Below are 17,497 nucleotides of genomic sequence, written 5' to 3'. Positions count from 1 at the left end.
AGAATCTAGAAAAAGCAAAACTGAATTTGTCTGACTGCCTCCTTTACATGGGGATTGAAAACTTGAATGATGATGCCAGAAAAGGCGGCAGGAGAGAGCACAAGATAACAGAAACCTAGCGCTTCTCCAAATAAGGAGACAAATAGAGATGCTTGTGTTTCCTCTTTCTCCATGTCCTTCTCAATACATGACAAGGTCAGGCATCTGGGCTTGTGCTGACAGATCCCTGTGGCAGGCAACTGGGCTAAAGATTCATATCTGGGTGACTTGAGAGAGACCTCCAAGTTATAGCCATTGGGAGTTCCCAAAAATAGCTGAGCAAAAGCTCTATATTCTAAATGCCCAAACGCCACAGACATCTGAGCTGCCAGTACTGTTAGGAGAAACCTATGATCACCCACATACTACTGAAAATATGTGCCTGGTGATACCCAAAGTGTCTCAGATCAGACCCTCTGGTAGCATCATTTTTTACGTTTAGGCAGTGCTTTTCTCTAACACTGAAAAAACCTTCCTTCCTTTCTTTCTTTCTTTCTTTCTTTCTTTCCTTCCTTCCTTCCTTCCTTCCTTCCTTCCTTCCTTCTTTCTTTCTTTCTTTCTTTCCTCATTCATTCATTCATTCATTCATTCATTCATTCATTTGACAGCTATTTCCTGAATGCCTGTTCCTGTTATGCACCAAGGGCTATACTTGGCTCAGAGTTGTCCTGAGCAGATGTGATACAGTACTTGCCCTCAATCAACTTAGTCTAATTGTCTTTAAACTCTCAGAGGGATGGGAGGGGCGTAGAAAATGCACAGAACCAGCGCAGTGCATAGTTATGCAGTTTAGAAATGCTTGTTGAATGAATATAAGAATGAATGAACAAATGACTGATAAATAAATAAACTCAGATCTAAGCGAAAGATCCTGGTGTGAAGCCTCTTGGACTTCCCCATCCCAACCCCTCCTGTATGTCCTGGGCCTTCTCAGTCCCCATTTATGTGGCCAAGTGCTGTCACAGAGGCCCAGGATAGGGAGCCACTGAAATGAGGCTAGACCACCCTCCAGCATGAATTGGGGGACTTGGGGCTAAGGGGAAAAGGCGCCCCTCTCTGACTCTGGAGGCATCAGTTGATTCTTTCAGGATCTTAAGGGATTTAGAAGAGTACATGCATCACCGCTGGGTAAATGAATTGTGTAGATGGGCCTTGGAGGCGGATTAAGTGATTCCTAACCTCCAAATAGGGTTTTGCAGAGACCTTTATATCTTCATCTCCCGTTAATCAGCCAGAATTGTCCACCCAGTGCTTTTGTGTATATGGATTAAGGGCTTTAAAAGGCCATAATATCTTTGAAAAGTCAAATTGCTCCATGAGATCCCTAATTCTTAAAGTGAATTACAACAGAATTCAAGAGAGTGGTTTCCAAAACCAAAACTTAGGGCGTACTTCTGAGTTCAGATAAAGTTTTGATTCATTGATTCATCCGTCATTCACTCATGAGGTTGCACGGCGGTTTTATGCTGAGCTAAGAAACACACCTGCATCCGTACAGCTTAGCTAGCAGTTTCGATGGCCTAGAAATCTCATTCAGCTCCTAAATGCGATCTCCCTGTCTCCCCAACACTTGAAAAGTGGCAATGCATCACGGTTATGACGCTCTGTGCATGGAATACGCACCAGGGTATCTGCTCTCCTTACCACCCAATCTGGAGGCTCCAAACTACTTGAGTTATAAATAATGCAAATAAATTGTGCCACCCAGGTTCGCAGCCCAGGGGAATCATTTTGCTGGGAGACTCAGCTGGGGCTCATTTTCACATCTCTCCCGAATGGATCACAGCTTCACAGATGTCTTTGGTAAGTAATTTTGGCAGTAATCATCCCGGATGTGCCGGCCTTTGTGTTTGTTCCCCCCTTGCTCTCTCTAAATGCGATGCCAGCTCCAAACAGGTGCAGATTTCCCTCCTCAGCAAAATCTGTTACAAAAGGCACATCCACAGCCATTTCAACTCCGTTCATTTCAAACAATGTGATAAGAAATGTGAGGCCACTGTCACAACAGGCTCATCACAAGAACCCTCCTGTCCATTAGAGAAGGGGGATAATGCCTCTGCGGGGTGGAAAGGAGACTTGGGCACAATGGGGAAGCCCTTGTCATATGGCCACCTCAGGCATGGTTCCCTTCTCCTTCTCCAAGAACCCTGAAACTCTGCTCCAGAGAAATCCAACTATAGGAATTATAAATTCTTCCTTGACCCCTTCTTCTCAGACTAGAGAAATTGCACATACACCTAAACACTCCAACTGAACCTGTCCCAAATCCAAAAACTGGACAGATGTGGACTTCCCTTTGTAAAGATGAGCAAGCAGGGAAACATCTGGACATATAGCAAATGCTCATGATCTCAAAAGAAGAGTGCTCTTTTGGGGGAAAAAAAAAAAAAGCTTGCTGCGTTTTGTACAATATGAAATTCAGGTTCTCAACCATAGTTGACAAGAGATTGTACCCATGACAAAGGAGCAATCTGACATCAGGAAAGACTACTTTGGGGAGAAAGAACAATAATCACCTGATGTGAAAATCCATTGGCAGCATTGACAAGCAAGTTGGACAGTGGAAAAAACCAGAGGAGCAAACCAGTCCTCCAGCTGGGGAAATTCTGGAACTCAGAGAAGAGATATGCAGGATGCATTCTGGAGATTGAATAGGAAACCCAGGAAAAAGAACATGTCAGGCAGAGAGCAAGTGGTGACCAAATAAACAATAAAAGATAACTAGCTTGAGCTGAGGGAATCCTTGTCTTCAATCCCAAATCTGCACTGAGCACCAGGCCAAAGTGTAAAATAGACTCTCTTTACCATGTCTTCCTTTTTTTTTTTTTTTTAATTCCAAATATAAAGAAAAAGCTTGCAATCATTCTGCCCAACAACAACAACAACAAAAAACCAGGGTACTTACTAGAAGGAAAAACCCTTTTGGCATCAGATTTACCTCTCAATGCTAACTTTTAGAAAATAGTGGAATGACCTCTACAGGATTTTGAGGATTGTGTGTCAGAAGTGCTCTGACTGCCAAGATACTGTTTGTTCTTACATGAGGGCCTCAGAAACTTATTCTCAGTTTTTCGAAGATTCAGAAACATAACAGACATATGTCCTCCTGAAAAAGATTATTTTAAGAGTATTCCAGATTACTATTCCAAATATTCCAAATATTAATTTCATTATATAACATTTTCAAATGTATACAATGTCAAAAAATCCATAAAGTTAAATGACAAATGAAAAACAAGAAGAGTATTTATAACACATAAGGCAATATTTAAATCCCCTAATAACGAACAGCTCCTGCATATCAATAAATTTTTAAATTTTTTAATCAAGAACGTAATTACTAAATATAAACATAGTTTCATCTTTAATAGTAGTCAAAGAAACACAAATTAAAACAATGGAATATCATTTATCATCTGTCAAAAGATAAAGATTAAAAAGTGATAAAGGCCTAGTTTCAGCAAAAATATGGTGAAATGGACATGTTCTTTCACCACCAAGACTGTGTAAGTTGCTAGAACTTCTCTGAAAGGCAATTTGACAATATATATAACGTGACATTAAAATGTTTGTGGTTTTAACCATTAATTCTGCATCTGGAAATTTACTTCTAAAACTAATTAGTCATTTGCTCTAGAATCTATGTACGTGAGTTTTCCTCAAAGAGTTACTTATAAGAGCAAAAATTAGAAAAGAAATTAAAAATTAAAAAGCCAGGGATCAGACATCCAAAAATATATTCTGTCCATAAAATGAAATGTTATGCAACCACTAACACACATGTTGTAGACCTATTTCTTAGCAAGAGATATATTAATAATAACTCATTAGGCAAAAACACATTATAAAATAGTGTGCATGAACCGGTTTTGTGAATATAAAAGTGCATCTGTGTGTGCAAGCAAGGAAAATAATCGGAAGGTTATGGATCAGTACGTTACTGGTACGTTTGGATTGTAGAACACTGGGTAACGCTTTCTCTTCTTTTTCTTCAGTGAATTTGTACTATGTATGTACCAAATATTGTAATCCAAGATTTGGGGTATCGTTTTATTTTGTTTTGAGCAAATAGCTAAAAAACACCAAAGCACTGCTTTCCTTAATATTTGTAAAATCCCTCTGAGGTGGGTGTTATTACAACATAGCTTCACTGTACAGACACTCAGAGAGTTTGAGTAGACTGTCTAAGGTCACCAAGCTAACAGGTGCAAGAATCACTTCTTTGTATTGTCATCTTGAACAAGCCACCTACCCAGAGACTCTGTAAATGATGGTAGGAGCAATCTCAGGCAAGGCCATGTGTTTCATGATCTAAGGGTGGTGAAAATGCTTTGGAACTCTATGTGGGATTCAAACCAGACAAGAAATAGATTGACACCCAGCTCATGCAGTGCTGTGGTAGCAGCTACCCAGGCTGGTCCATGTCCTTGTGCTTGTCCTTCTCATCCCACACCTGGGCCTCTGGAGGCTGAGATGAAGTGTGCCTCTCACTTTAGGTTTCTCCCGGAGAGAATGGCCTCTCACAAACTCTCAGCAGAGCTGGCAGCTAACTCTGCAGTGCACTAAATCTCTGGGGAAGAGAAAGATCCACTGAGAAGCCAGTCCAGCAGCTGGCCTCATCCTGGAGTCCTGACCATTGGGATTTGAATTGTAACTTTTTTTAATCTACTGTTTGCAACAACAAATTAAGTGAAATACTGCAGCTCAGCATTGTTGGTTTGGGGTTGGGTTACAGGTATCCCCTGGTTTCTAAAAGTTTGTTTTAATGCCACTTTGCTTTTACAGAAGACCTATATTAATACCCTTTTCTTGCCAACCAAAAGAAATCTAAAGAAGATTTTCACTTTAACAAAAAAGGCTGTTACCATACTAATGTAGGTCTTTCAGAGAAGCAAAGTGGCCTACCTCAAAATTTCAGAACACTCCGTGTTTAGATAGCCTGGGAAACCTGTATTTCCCACCCCACTCCCCTGTCACTTTTTGGCAGTAAATTGTAGCCCTGAAAAGTGACCACAAGAATGACAATAACATAGAGCTGATATGGAAGCCAAATTGGGCATAATGGTAATTGGGATTGATGAATCTCACCAACATGTTAATAATGCTGTTGATGGTAGGGACAACACTACAGTTTTAGTGTCATTTTGTCACTTGTTTCAAGCCTTTGATGTTCTAGTGTTCTTAAAGTGTCTCATTTCTCCCCGGGTTAACACACTTCTCCAAGCTAAAAATCAATCCAGGCACTCCAAGCCTGGGCCACTTCTGTGTTATGCCATTTATAAGATGGAAGATGAGACAAGGATAAAAGAGAAATATTTTGCTTAGAAATTTATCACAAGTTATTATCAAAATAATACTGTACAAACCGCCCCAAGTCTCACTGACTTAAAACAATCCTCATTTCTTCTCACTCACATATCTGTGGGTTGTCTAGGGTCAGCTATTTAGGCTGGACTCAGTTGGTCTTGGCTCCAAGCTAAAGGTTAGTCTAGATCTGTTCCATGTGTCTCTCATTTTTCTTGGTTGGGTAATCTATCCAGAAAGTATTCTTTTCATGGTAATGACAGAAGTGCAAGAGTACAGTCCCCCCCCCCCCCCCCCACCAAATACATTTGCTACATCATGTCCACCATCAATGCACTGGCCAGAGCCAGTCACATGGCCATGCCCAAGATCAATGGGGAAGCAAGTATATCTGCCCAAGTGAGACAGGAACGAAAGTAAATATTTGCAGTATTGTTTTTGTCTAATTATAAATGTTAAATATTCAATGGAGAAAATAAGCAAATACAGAAATTATTAAGAAATCATTAAAATTCTCCTTAATCCTACCACCCAGGGAGAATCATTTTAACATTTCGGAGTATCAGATTAGTTTTAAAATATTCTTTTAATATTCTTCTTATTGGGGGAAAAAAGATATGAAGTCAATATTAGAACCAATTTTGAGAGGTAAAAAAAAATATCCCCACCATCTTGAACTTTTCTCAGTGTTTTTCCATTCTTTCCTAGAATCCCACCTCCACCACACACACAGAACACACACACACACACACACACACACACATATACATTCTGTAGTCAAAAGAGTAGCAAGTATGCAATTGGCATTTTCCTTTTTTCCAATTAGCACTAATTATAATCATTTTTCTACATTGCTACTTAGTCTTTATATTCATTATATTTGTCAGTGTTCTATAGTATCCTTCTCAGGATACTATACAAGCCATAATCTAAACCATCTGGCCACGACTGGATATTAAGCTGATTCATTTCTGGGCTACTATGGATCATACTCCTTTAAAAAAAATACTTCTCATTTTTCAAATTTATTACCTATAGAATCTGTTCATTTGCACAGGGAGTCAGCCTGTATATGACTACAGTGCCTAGCAGACAGCCGTGAGGTATGTGGAGCTCTGGTGTCTCATGCTTTGAGGGCTTTTAATGCTTGTGGCAAGTGAACTGAATAATGCCAAATATTAACCTGGGACCTGTTGTGTACTAAGACCTGTGATAGGAGCGAATGACACAGAGGTGAAGGGGATGGAAAAAATCAGGTCTTCTGAAGGCTTCAGGCCTCGTGGAGAATTGCAGACAAGCAATTTCCAGCACTGCCGCGATGCATATGCACTCCCCAAACTCGGGGAAAGGAGTTCAGGCGGTCTGGTCCTTGCAGAAAGGAGTGTCCTAGCAGCAGGAAGCGCGCATGCAAAGGCTCACAAGGAAGAAGGTTCAGCATTGGGAGAAGAGATCAGCTTCCCTGAGCCAGATGTCCCACCCGACTGGGCTTACCCCAGCACTAGGAGGGCATCCCTGCATCTGGAGAGGCTCCCTCACTGACCTCACCCCCCGAATGCAGATCTTCCCTGCAGGATTAAAGCCAGTTTTTGAGACTCTACTGGAAGAGTCTGTCCGCCTAAGGATTTCTGATGCCTCTGGTTCTTCTGCACCTACCCCCAACTCCTAATACTTACAGTGAACTTATAGTTCATTGTCCAAACCTGAGGAAAGAGGGATTACTATTGGTAATTTTAAGAGGATAACAGGCATTAACTTAGACTGTCCCAGACAAATTGGGATGTATGACCACTCGACTGATAGCATGACAACCATGTATGAAACTGACACCTTGAGCCAAGAGCTCAAAAGACGATAGTTAAAAAATGGACTATTTATTTCTACCTATGTTTCAACTGAGGCCCCAAGACACTGTGGGCCAACTATTTCCACCTTCCACAGTCAAATATTAGAAGGACATCAGCAGGACATGCGCAAGAAGGGAGTGAAAAATCATTTCTGCAACCTGTAGCTGAAGGCCCACCTTGAAGGTCTAAGAGTTGAGGCAGGGAATGGCTGGTGTCAGCATGGCAGTGGGGCCCAGTTCTCCCCCCAGGGGAAGGGTGGACCTGCTTTCCCCTCAGAGTAGGCAACCACCAGTAGACTTGGATAGGTCTCCGGAGACTGGGGTCACAAGGGCTGGTGTCCGACGCTTTTGTGAATAATGCAAGGGTGGTGACTAAGGCTGAAGGATAGAGGGAGTGTGTGTCCTGGGGGCAAGGACGTGGACCCCAGGAAGGGAGAGCCAGCCCGGATCATTACAAATCCTGGAGAAGATTGCCTGGAGATGGCTTCACCGTGGAGGGTAAACTCCAGATGACCAGGGCCTGGAGCATGAAAACTAAAAGACTAGAGGGGGTGAAGAGAATACACCGACTGCACCTGCGAAGTTAGTCACGTGTTCCAACAGGGCCTCTCAGAGCCCCCATTAGAGAGAGCCACCTTTGGATATCTGCCCCACCAGGAGACTCACATCTTCTCCCTCCATCCACCTGCCACCCCGGCGGTCAGAAGCCTCAGCTGTGAATTATTCATTAATTTATATGACAATAAGAAACAATATAACATTTTTATGACATACAACTTTATTTTCCAAAACAAAAAAACAAGTTAGAAGAGTAGTTTTCTTTTCCATTGTTGTGGATCTCTGATATCTGGCTAAAGACAGCTGGATCTGCATACCTGCTTCCCTCTCCAGTCTGCCTTACTATATACGTATGTAGCCTCTTGAAAACTACATTGTACCCTCATGAGTGAGATAAAAAGGCAAATGAAACAGACATATCAAGTCTTAGGATTATGATGAAAATGTGATCTCATAAACTGTGAGGGTCTCAGAGATCCCTAGGGGGTCCCCAGACCCTATTTTGAGAACCACTGTCACAGAGTTTTCTTGCTGCCTCTAATGTCCTAACTTTGAGGATTTACAAAAGAAAGATGTGGTCGTGGAGTACCACAGTGTGATTTCCAAAATTGTTTACATCTAGAAATGCCAGAAAAGAGGTACTCTAAGAAAGTTTTAGGGCAAAATGGGAAGCCATCAGCATAGTGTGGACTAGCCTCTCAACCCAAGAATTCCAGAGCATATGGGGATATGTGAGGTTCCCCAAGAGAGTGTCCACTGAGAATGCTCACTCTGCCAGGCTGTGTGTCCTCAGTCCCTCTGCCCATGGGTTCTATTTGAGAACCTTTTAGTAATGTCACCACAAAGGAAGAGAACCCCCAACCTTTTGGCTAATTCAGCAGGTGAACCCCTTTTAAACTGGGTTTCTAGTCAGTGTCAGAGTCAACATTTAGCAGGGACCAATCAGGAAAATAAAAGTATTCCAACAGAGGGAATTTAATACAGGAGATTGGCTACACAGTGTTGAGTTTAGTACAAGCAACTGATTGCATAGGTATTAGAACTAAAAGGGAGTTTCTGAAGAGATTAATCATTGCTGATGCCAGAGCTAGGGAACAAAAAGGAAGATAGGGTTTTATTAGAAGCTAGAGCAAGGGGTGTGGCTGATGCTTGAACCTTCTTGGCAAAGCCTGTACTGACTGCCAAGGGCACACAGACAAGCTGCTACTGGGAACACTGTGGGGTGTGGAGATGAGCCAGAAGTAGCAAAGGAGGCAGGAGGCAGGAGGCTGGAGGCCAAAGGCTGCTGGAGGCTGCTGACCTCAGCTGGAAACCAGAAAATAGTTCCTCTTCTCCTCCCACATGCTCCTCTCCCACCTGCACCTCCCATTGGCTGTGGGACACAGAGGAGCCTGGGAAGTATAGTTTGCAGAGTGCAAGCCCCCTCTGCAGAACAGAGACTAGAGGCGTGGGCTTGGAGCCCAGAGGCACTTGGTGGAATGGGAGGCCTGGTTGGCTGTCTGCACAGCCTTGGCCCATTAGAGCCTCATCCCTTGATGTCCTTTTACCCTGGGACCTGTCTCACCCTGAGAGTCCCCCCAAAGGCTGCTGTCCATCAAATGCCAAGTCATTCCCTTCTCAACTGCCTTGAGGAAGCCTTCCCTAAATGACCAGAAGAGGGTGAATAACTAGGAATCATCTTTGAAAATGAAGCCTCTGGACCTTTCTCTGACGGGTTTGGGTGACAGAGGTTCTGAATTTGGATTCTGTAGCACTGACTATGAAACTAGGGAGTACCCACTGGCCCCTAACCCCACCTTGCAATCCCTCCACGAACTCTGGTTCCACCCAGGAACCCTAGTAACCACCGGCTGTGCAGCCTCACTCACGGTCTAACAGTGGGGAAAAGGTATGGTCAACGAAGACCCTTCAGGACCCCCCGGCATGTTTGTTGCTCTGCGTTTGCTGCTCCAAGTCATACATCATATCGTCTGGAAAGAGCCGAGAGTGCTGAAGAAAATCAATGATTCGTTGTTTCATAATAGGCTATTCTGCCCTTTATGAGACTACTCAACATTTCTTGGCCTTTTGTCTCCCTATAAAGCAGAAAACACTCCTGCAAATGCATCACCCCATCCCGACTGTGCCTGTGGAAAAAGACTCCACAGTCTTGGGTGTCTTTCCTGCCGCAGCCTCCTCTCCTCTCCCCTTCTTGCCATCCTCTCGTTAAGCAGTGTGGCACCCGAGAGGCCTGTTTACAGCTAATTAGATTAAGAGTGTGTTCATCTGGAAAGATATTTGTAGTTCAATAAAGAGAGTGTGAAGAATCACCCTACTGGTTCCACAGAAACAAAGATTCTGAGCGTCATTCGCTGAGGGCAGAAAGGTTTGTGCCCCCTCCCGCCTCAAAAAAGCCTCGCTTCTCTCCAAGCCATCGGTAGTCGTCAGATTCAGGAGGCGCTTCCCATGCCACAGGAAAGATCTCAGCTTAGAGAGATGGCAAAGCAAAACAACGAGCAAATTTGAAAACATTTTCATGCTTTTTTTTTCCTTTCAAAGGAAAAACAATCACTGCTTGAGATGTTTTGTTGAGAAAGAAAGGGAGGCAGAGAGATCATCAAGGCCAGCAATAGATGCTGCCCTCCTGCCTCTTCCCCATCTGTTCGAAAATTATTTCCAAAATATTAAATGCTGCATTTCACAGAACCAGAATGGCATGACGGGTTGGGGCTGGGGGAGAGGGGAGGGAGACGAGATTCTGAAATACAAGTTCCCAAATGTTTATTTTGCTAGCGAAGGCTGTTGCCTGTACTATTATAAAATCTTAGCACGACCCCCGGCAGGCTGTTGTCTGTAGGGTAAGTAGGCGCAGATTGAATTTCGTACTGTGTCAAGGACAAAATGAATCCTTAATCTGGCTGCAGAAAATGCATATTCACCCAAGAGCAAAGCATATTCACTCCAGTCTTTCAAGCCCACATGTGCTTCATTCCTCTCTTTGAGATGAGTGTACAGGTCAAGTTTGGCTGCCCTTTATTAGCCCACAGACAGCCCAGGTAATATCAAAGCCCGCACCCTGACTCTCCCTCACCTGCCCCACTTCCCACTCTCAGGATTTAACAGTGAGCGTAAAGCTTCCGTTAAGCGTAAAGGCTGATTTTCATGGTGCACATGAAATATGAAAATCCTACCTCGGCTAACTTCATGTCGACTCCAGAAATATTTAAGGGTTAGAATACTTTATTATTGTTTTTCCACATGAGGAAAGGCTGTAGTTCAGTAAAATTGGACAGAATTACATTTTCTGCTCCTCTGACGTCTTGCAGGCCGGCAGACTAAGGATGCTAAGCGGTGAGAAGAGAAGCCTCAGTCCTAGTTACTTCTCATTTATTCTGTCAGGAAAAGAGAGTTGTGTTCATCCCGGTGAATCCTTTTCTCCAGCAGCTATCAGGCCACAAGAGACAGAATGTTCTTCGATTCCCATTCCCTGTTCATGGGCACAGGCCAGACGGGCTGTTGCCTTGAGGCCTGATCAATGTAATGCCCTTTTCTTCCTGCTCAAGGTGAGCATCTGGGTCTCTTACCTTCCAGCAAAGTAGGGTGTTCTTGCAGGCTCATTCTTCCAAAAACGTTTGTCATCTTAGCCTTCACTAGCTTCTGCAAGAATTAAAAAGACAAACACTCGTTGTTATGAAAAACTACAAGAGGAAATTATTTTAAGCTCCGTACTTCTGAAAGGCATTTATAATTAGCCAGCCCACATGCCTGCTCTAGCACATTAGATGGAGATTTCCTCGGAGTTACACAGCATGAGCCCATAAACACCTGTGCGAGCCAGCATGCTGCTAAGACTCAATGCAATCTCTTGCCCTCTGGTTAATTATATTTACCACTTTGCTTCGCTCTCCCTCAAGTTCCTCAACCATGAAATGGGTCTCAGGGAACTAACTCATCACAGGAAAAACGTTTAGAATCTCGAAATCAGTGGGGATATGGAAAGAGGAAAATTCCAGCATTTAGAAATAATTTGGGATGGTTGGAATTGATCGCTACAGCCGATTCATTCATTAGCTCATTAAGCAAATTCCCTCCATGCCACTCCTTGGGGTAATAAGAATAGAGATTGCCCAGCCAAGCGCTTGCCAAATGCCAGGCTTCAGAATGATTTCCTAGGGATTTTCTACTCAAGACAGTGCTGGCAGATTGGTCAAAGGTGTGAGCTAAACCCTAACTCTTAGAGAAAAATAAAGGGAAGTATTCTGAAACACAAGCCCAAAGATTCCAGACAGATTAAGAACATCAACACTGAACCAAGAATTTAAAGACTGATTGCTAAAATGCCCAAAGGAAAATAGATCAATAAGGAGCAGAGAGGTCGTGTTCTCTTGTCGGTAACATAGTTGTGAGCCAGCAAGTAGAAGGGTAGAGCCCTTCTTAAAAGACTAGTTATTAAGCAGGGTATAGGCTCAGCTGCTGTAACAAAGAATCCCAAAATTTAGTGAATTAAGATGGAGATGTGTTTTCCTTTCATATAATAATTCAGAGAGAAGCAGTCCAGGGCCGGCAAGATGTCCAGACCATCCGCAACATGCAGCTTCCACCTCTGGGTCCAAAGGGGCTGCTCCTGCTTTTGCCACCTCCCACCTGTAGGAGAGAGAAAGGGCCAAGTGAGGAGACGCACATCCCCTGGGAGAATCTCACTCAGAGGTGGCACCCATTACTCTCACATGCCTCACAGTGCAGAACCTAGTCACATGGCCACACCAGGCTACAAGAGAGGCTGGGAAGTATAATCAGTCCCTGGCTGGGCAGCCATGTGCCCAGCGAACACTGTGGGAGTTCTATTAAAGGCAGAGAAAAGGGATGACGGTGGACAACTGGGGCCTTAGACATGAAAAGCAGTCTCTAACCTCAAGGAGCTTAAAGTCTACTTGGGAAGATACACAAGTAAACTCACAATTATAACATTAAGCAAATATTACCATGTGCTTACCAACACCAGGCATTGTACTTAACATTATCTCCTTTCATCCTGAAATGACTCTATTATTATGTATATCTTATAGAGGAAGAAACGAAGACTTAGAGAGGTTAACTAACTTACCCAAGATAATGCAGTTAAACATGGAATCCAGATACAAACTGATTCTGTCAGACTCTAGAGCAGAAGTCAGCAAACTACAGCCCTTGAACCTAATGCAGCCCTTCACTTTTTTTTTTTTTTTGTAAATAAAGTTTGAATGAAACACAGCATGCCTGTTCATTTACATATTGTCAGTGGCTGCTTTTGTACCACAATGGCAGAACTGAGTAGTAACAACAAAAACCAAATGGCCTACAAAGCCTAAAATATTTCCTATCTGCCCTTTACAGAAGAAGATTGCCTACTCTGCCCTAGTGCTGGCATGTCAGGTGTAATTAGCTAGGCATGCACAGGGTGTGATGAAAGCTGGAGGAGAGCCCCTCACAGAGGGGAGGTGGGCCAGTCAAGGAAGTCGGGATTTAGCTAATCCTTGACCAGTGAACAGCAATTGATCAATAAAGACAGTGGCATAGGAAGAAGAGCTTGTGACAGGCCTGGAGGTCTGAGCGGCCCCCAGGTAGCTGAGTGGGGTGTGAGAAGAGGTTGGGCCAGTGAGTGGTACAGTGTGGAGGAGGGTACTGAAGAGCTACAGTAGCTCATAGAGCAGTGTTTCCCAAACCTGGCCCATCGCTGCAGCCGTTCGGGGCACCTATTAAAAGTAAGGACTCTAAGACTCCACCGCAAATCTACCCAAACAGGATCCATATCTTCAAGAAGCTCCCCACAAGATTCTGGAATATACTGCTGGAGATGGTAGGGGGAGACTGAGAAGGCCAGGGGCCCTGGCCAGAGGCTGTGGTGGTAACCTAGGTCCATCCTCTGTGCAAGTTGGAAGGCTAGAAGCAGCGAGGTTGGTGACAGCTTCATGGAAGAAGGTGAAAGAGGGGAGAGGAAGAAAATGAGATCATTTTTTCATGAGTGAGATAGTGGGGAGTGACACCCCAGTTCTGGCCTGATCATGAGGTATCCCCGTGATGGCTTCTAGAGTCTAATGCTGGATCTTACCTCTCAAAAAGGGAGAAGTACCCCATCCCAGACAAGTGGCAGCCTGACTGCCTCAGAAGTGACCAAACCTTTACAATATCAAATGAAGGTATCTGAAGAGGGGACTTTTATGATACCATATGCAGGCCTTGTTGCCTGTTCCTGGCCCTTAAAGAAGAGTTATTTTTTCTGTTTGTGAAAGAATTTGTTTCACTGGCTCCATGAAAGAATTGAGTTGTGATTATTTCTGCATAACAGCGGGACACTTTAAACTCTTATTTTCTCAGTTTTATGAATTTGGATACAGTTCTTCAATCACTCTGGAAGTAATGATGGAAGGAACTGAATTCTGTGGAAGAAATCCAACTGCACATGCGTTTTCATTTGGTATGGGGCAGTTAGAGAAATGCAGCCCTCGACTCATTCACTGAATAAATAAATCATGGGGTTAGAGCTTAAATAATAAATAAAAGAAAAGGGGAAAGAAAGAATAAGAGGAGCTGACAAGGCGAAAAAATAGATAAATAAAAAGAGCTATATGCAGGCAAAATGATGAAAGATTGTTGCCTGCCACTCTGTCCTCTTTATATTTACTGGTCACATTTTGCTAGAAATGTTTATTTGACTATTTCTTCACTGTCCCATAAGGTTTTGGACTGGCATAGGGTCAAGAATGAAATGCTATACCTTTTCCCTGAAAATTACTTATTTAGCGCTAGCTGAAGTCTAAATGTGCCTTCAATAGGCATCATCCCAGGAGCTGAGCAGTTACTGTTACTGGTCATAACGACAGAGAGAGCAGTAGATAACTGGCACACTGGCTGTTTGGGTTTGTTTGAGGGAGATGTTGTTGGTCTTCTTGTGCGTAATATGAAGAATTCAGCCTTGGAATTTTGCATATGGTATTGCCAACACTTTAACTCTTTTTTCCCCCCTGCCCTTCTTTGCCTGAACCTCACAGTAACCTTAGTAACTCACATGGGATAACGTTTCTTTCAAGATTCCTTCCTCAGCCTCCACACGTGGGATAGTTGTCCCTGGTAGCACTCTGGACTTCCCTATCAGTCCTGCTCACAGCTGACTTTCATTGAACACTGACAATGCTGCACTTTATGCATGGATTTTCCTTTCCAATCCTCTCAACCACCTGATGAGATAGGCGCTATGATTAGTCCATTGTATAGACAAGGAAAGTGAGATATGGAAGAGTAAAAGCAAGTCTTCAAAGTTACCCAGCTGGGAAGTCTTTGTTTTCTAGCCTGTGAACTCCACAAAGGAGAAACTTGTAGCTGCCTGGTACGATGGTCAACAGAGTGCCTGGCATGGGCTGGCATTGATGTGTTTCTCTCTGTCTCCAACTCTCTCTCTCTCTCTCTGTGTCCCTCTCTCCCTCTCTCTCTCTGTCTCTCTTTCTCCGTATGTTTAATGAATTATAGGGCCACTGGGACCTCAATGGGAGTCTCACTTCACTGCATATGGGATTCTAAAGTTGATGAATCAAACTCGGAGTTAAATTGCATTCTTGAAGTTGTCTATATCAAAGCATTAGCTTATGTGAATGTTGCTACCTGACCGAGTTAAGTCTGAGATTGCAGAGGCAGAAACCAGATGAAATACACTTTCCCTGCTCTCCCAGAGTTTCATCTCCCAGGCCGCACTGTGAGATACACTTCCAGATCAGCAGTGTGTGTTGTGCTCTATGGCTGCCTTTCCCCAGCAGATGTGAGGACAGAACAGGCTCTGGAAATATGTGAGTGGGGTGTGTATGTAGGTGTCTGCATAGGGTCACATACCATTTCAGCATGTATCCCAAAAATATTCATTCTATACTCCTCATAAGCCACTGTGTGGCTTCCATATAAAAGAAACAGAGAGGAAAAGATGGCGGCCACTCCCGGGTTCTCTGTAGATTTCTGAACTTTTCACCCAGAGCAGTATCCGATAGACCATCCACTCAGTAGACACCCAGGAAGCCTCATTTTCACCAACTGGCAGACCCAGCTTAGCCAAGTTTGTGATTCCATGAGATTTGGCAGCTTAGGGGGAAAGCAAGGACCAGATACAAGTGGGTTACTGAAAGCCTATGTTGTAAGAACTCTGGCCTGCTCCAAGCCTCTCCCTTCCTAGTCCCACCAGAGACTAGAGATCTGAAGCCAGATCCCTGCCCCCTACTACCAGCTCTGTGATCTTGGCAAGTCACCCAAACTCTCTGAGTTGTTTGCCATAGTTTTCCTGGGTCCTGCACTGCCCAGTTTCTGCCCCCAAAATACAGACTCCTCTGTGGTCCAGAACCAGTGATAAGAGGTGTCACCATAAAAGGGGCTTTTTCAGTATGTCCAAGTAGGTTGAGGCATGCTCATTCAATTTACTACTGTTCATCTGAGGCCTGGGTACTCATTCCTTTGTTGAGAGGTAGTGTCCAGCATCTGATCCATGGTGGTTACTCAAAAAGTGTTTGCAGAAGGGGGAGAGGAAGGAAGGGAAAAGACTAATCCCTGCCTCACAGAGATGTTTGATGAAGTTAAACAGTGTGTATAAGTTTCCCATCCCAGTGCCTGGCACATAAGTGGAATTCATTATTCGTTCCCTTCCCTACTCTGGCCTAAAATGCAGAAGGTATCTGGGAAACGTAGCACATGCAAGCACCATGAATGGATATACATTCACTTACCGGACTAATTCATATACCAAAGCTTAAAGGAATGGGACCAGAGCAAGAAAGTTTGCGTGAGGGTCAAGGGCACTTAAAGTTTCATGACTTGGTATTCCTATAAGGAAAGGCACTAAGGTAGTGGCAGTGATAGGAGGAGGAGATGTGGGGGTGATGAGATTGAGACCATTGAGACGCAAGCAGAAGGTGGGAAGTAGTATAGCCCGCCTTTGGGATGGAAAGGCAGAAAGTAGGAGGACGCCTCATCTACGCCATCTGCAGGACAGATGAAGTAGTGGCAGACCAGCGGCGCTGGTAGACTTGACATCCCAAAGCTAAACAGATAGCAATTTCTGATTCCCAGGCCTTGCGATTCTTGCTCCATGATCAAAAGACCAACCTAAGAGCTATTTTCTTCTTTGAGTAAAACAACAAAACCTGTCTGCTTTGAGAGTTTAGTTCCTGGGAAATAAATTTTAAAATACTTATTTAACCGAGGATATTTTTCATCTTTTTCCAACGGAAGTTAGCTGCAGATTCTTCCAAGTGACTTTCTATTATTTGAAAATAAAAAACTTTTTATTATTTGAAAATAAACAATAAATAACAGTATTGGAAAAGGGAATACACTGTGCAAGTTGTTGCTGGATAGGGAGGGCTCAAATGGAACAGTGAAATAAAAGCATCAAGACTATTCCCTTTATCGTTGGAAGATTGGCATGACCAGATGAATGTGTGATTGATGCCATTACTCTCTTTCTCTCACTGAAGATGGCTTTAAAAAAACCAAATATAAGTTGCTTGTTGCAGTTAGGGCTTAAAATATACCCAAATCCAAAGTATTATGTTTACCGAATATGCATTAAAAATGAGAACCAGTGGGCTTTCTCAGTGCACACACACACAGAGAATAATGTTAAAATATTACACAAAAATCATGTATACATGCCAGTTATGACATAAAAACATTTTATATCATTGATAAAATCAGAAAAAAATCTGAAATAATGCTGTAGTTGACTTAGTGCTCATTGAGTTTCTGATGCTCTTTACAAAT

General features: G+C 43.3%; 1 protein-coding gene across 2 annotated transcripts in view; it reads left to right on the top strand.

The window, feature by feature from the left end:
• The window catches only part of AOAH (acyloxyacyl hydrolase), a 243,487-nt gene that overhangs the window by 155,449 nt on the left and 70,541 nt on the right, over positions 1 to 17,497 (top strand). For both annotated transcript variants that reach the window (XM_026509300.4, XM_026509309.4), the window contains exon 11: positions 1,748 to 1,842. In XM_026509300.4, the coding sequence (XP_026365085.3) occupies positions 1,748 to 1,842 (95 nt within the window). The remainder of the gene's footprint in view (positions 1 to 1,747; positions 1,843 to 17,497) is intronic.

This window comes from Ursus arctos, unplaced genomic scaffold, assembly GCF_023065955.2.
Source record: "Ursus arctos isolate Adak ecotype North America unplaced genomic scaffold, UrsArc2.0 scaffold_3, whole genome shotgun sequence".
NCBI lineage: Eukaryota > Metazoa > Chordata > Mammalia > Carnivora > Ursidae > Ursus > Ursus arctos.
The sequence above is the reverse complement of the archived record's forward strand: the minus strand, read 5'-3'. Positions and strand labels throughout refer to the sequence as shown.